This window comes from Topomyia yanbarensis, chromosome 1, assembly GCF_030247195.1.
Source record: "Topomyia yanbarensis strain Yona2022 chromosome 1, ASM3024719v1, whole genome shotgun sequence".
NCBI classification, from domain to species: domain Eukaryota; kingdom Metazoa; phylum Arthropoda; class Insecta; order Diptera; family Culicidae; genus Topomyia; species Topomyia yanbarensis.
The window spans coordinates 36,947,260-36,949,392 of NC_080670.1; the positions used below are offsets into that span (position 1 = coordinate 36,947,260).

The window sequence follows — 2,133 nt, forward strand, 5'->3', positions numbered from 1 at the left end:
GTCATAAATAAAGGATCTGGAAATGAAATAATAAGTAATAAGAAGTTGCGTGTACAAGATACGACGGACACTCATATTTGTGAGCAAAAATAGCATAATCCAAAAGTTTATGTAGATATTTTTGACCGTTGTTGTCTACATACTAGATGGGTACGAAGGGGTTAATCATACCGTTACTAAAAGATTTTAGGATATGCAAAATGAAAACTCAATCCAAAGTATATTTTATTCCAGCGTATTGATTTCATCCGTATCCTCTGGTTTATCAACGACCGTCACCTTATGATTCCGCGTAGCCTCCAGGTCGATCATATCCAGCCGACGTCTGATCATCAGCATCGAGGACTTCAGCGCATAGTTCATCCCGTGGAAAGAGTTCCAGTTCATTCCAGCACCGAACTCGTTGGTATTGCCACGCAAATATTTCCCGTTCAGGTTACTGCTGAATCAATATGAGACAAAAAGTTAGCGATCGATCGACCGATCGAAGAGCATCCGATTCTTACCTCGAATGACAAGATTTGTACCACCACGCCCCATGATACTTGATGGCACAGTTTTCCCTCTCGTTGGTGTCATGATCCTGATCGAAGCTGGTGAAGAATGCATTTAACGTGTAGTTCAGGGAGTCTCCCGCCGTTCCCGAGTATCCATCGATCTTGTTCACCTTGTAATTCTCGAACGCTCCCGCTATTTCAAAGTTTTCGTACCTTGCATACTTGGAAACTCCCTGCCAGTCTTCCATTACCACCACCAATTCGTGTGGCGCCGAGTAGGTCAGCCGATGAATTCTATCGAGACCGAGCCAAAATTCTCCACCGTCCATTTTTCCAAAGCCCCGAACATACTCATGATAGTCCCGGTAAAAGTTCACTGTTCCATTGAATCGACTTTGAAACACTGTCCAGCCACCGCTCATGAAGGTCTGGTTACACAGAACTTTCATCGGTTCTCGAAAATCACCATCCGGCTGGATGACATAAATCCCAGAAGCACTATTCTCTGGTAACTGGTCACAGTACTCATACGTCGGTTCCTCCATTATAGCTTGCATGGTTTCCACAATGGTTTGCATTTTCTCCTCGGTTATCGGCTCTTGAGGTGCCGGGGTAAACTTCAGTTTGACCAACGCATTTTCGATGTAACTTCTTGTCGGCAATCGCTGCTGAAAACTGAGCAGGTCTCGAACGTCCTTCTGCAGAGTAGTTAGGTTATACTCGATCAACTTCACGTGGTGCTCGACAAAACTACTCGACAGCTCGGTTTGACTGGCCACCCAAGCCAGCTTTTCAACCACTTGGCCCAAATTAACCACGTCACTGGCGATCGTTTGGACCATGTCCTGCACCGCAAATTCCGTTTTAATCAACCGCAGATCCAATGCGTCTAGTTTTGTCATTATCATCTCAAACTCGGTACTGTTGATAATGTGCACTTGGGTTGGAACCGGAGCCACCGTTGCCGTATCCGGTACAGATTGCAACATGCGACACTGAATCTTCCTTCGGCAGGACACCATTTCGATCCAGATCCCGCAAAGAACCAACACCACTAGTAGCTTCATGTTCCGAGGGGAAACCATCTAATCGCAACTTCGAACCAAACGAAACTGTGCCCGCGAGTCGGTTGAAGCTTTTAATAGACCTCTCGAGCATCGGCCGGATTCGACGTTCTAGCTGAAAGTCTTTCTCTCCGAGTTGACCCGGTGGCGCCAGGTCGCAGCTGGTCAGTAATTGTCTCCGCTCGCCAGGGACTATGACTGTGCGGTTTTCGATGGTTGGCAAATTAGGCACGGGCGGTGGAGTTTTCGTTTCCTTTGCTTGTTCGATGGAAGAATGGAGATGGAGTATAATCTTGGGTATTTGCTTTCAGTGTGGAGCCTGGTCATCTATTTTGGCTGATTTGGCGGAAGGTTTTTAAAATAAAGAATAATTACGGTGGATAGTGTAACTACTCTGGAGAACCTCTGAGTGGGAACTCTTCTGAGTCATAATTCGGACATAAGTCGACTGGCTTAAGAGACTAGCGCCACTGTAACATCAACGGAGTGTGTAATTTCCGACCAATTTAATCGTTGAACTACTTACTTACCATTACAATGCACGTGCAATAGAACAATCAGTAATAACACAG

At 45.7% G+C, this 2,133-nt stretch overlaps 1 protein-coding gene across 1 annotated transcript; it reads right to left on the minus strand.

Annotated features, from left to right (window-relative positions):
• Positions 1-225: 225 nt before the first annotated feature.
• Positions 226-1,564, minus strand: LOC131694884 (angiopoietin-related protein 7-like). The gene is made up of 2 exons (XM_058983405.1): positions 507-1,564; positions 226-439 (listed from the first exon to the last, which is right to left on the minus strand). The coding sequence occupies exons 1-2, from the start codon at positions 1,562-1,564 to the stop codon at positions 226-228; spliced, it is 1,272 nt and encodes a 423-aa protein (XP_058839388.1).
• Positions 1,565-2,133: the final 569 nt, after the last annotated feature.

What these genes read in the sequence shown, in the direction of transcription:
- LOC131694884 (XM_058983405.1), bottom strand. Translation starts at nt 1,564, where the DNA reads ATGAAGCTACTAGTGGTGTTGGTTCTTTGCGGGATCTGGATCGAAATG. An exon ending in TACAAATCTTGTCATTCGAG is followed by an intron (nt 440 to 506) that starts GTAAGAATCGGA and finishes TTGATTCAGCAG; the next exon opens with TAACCTGAACGGGAAATATT.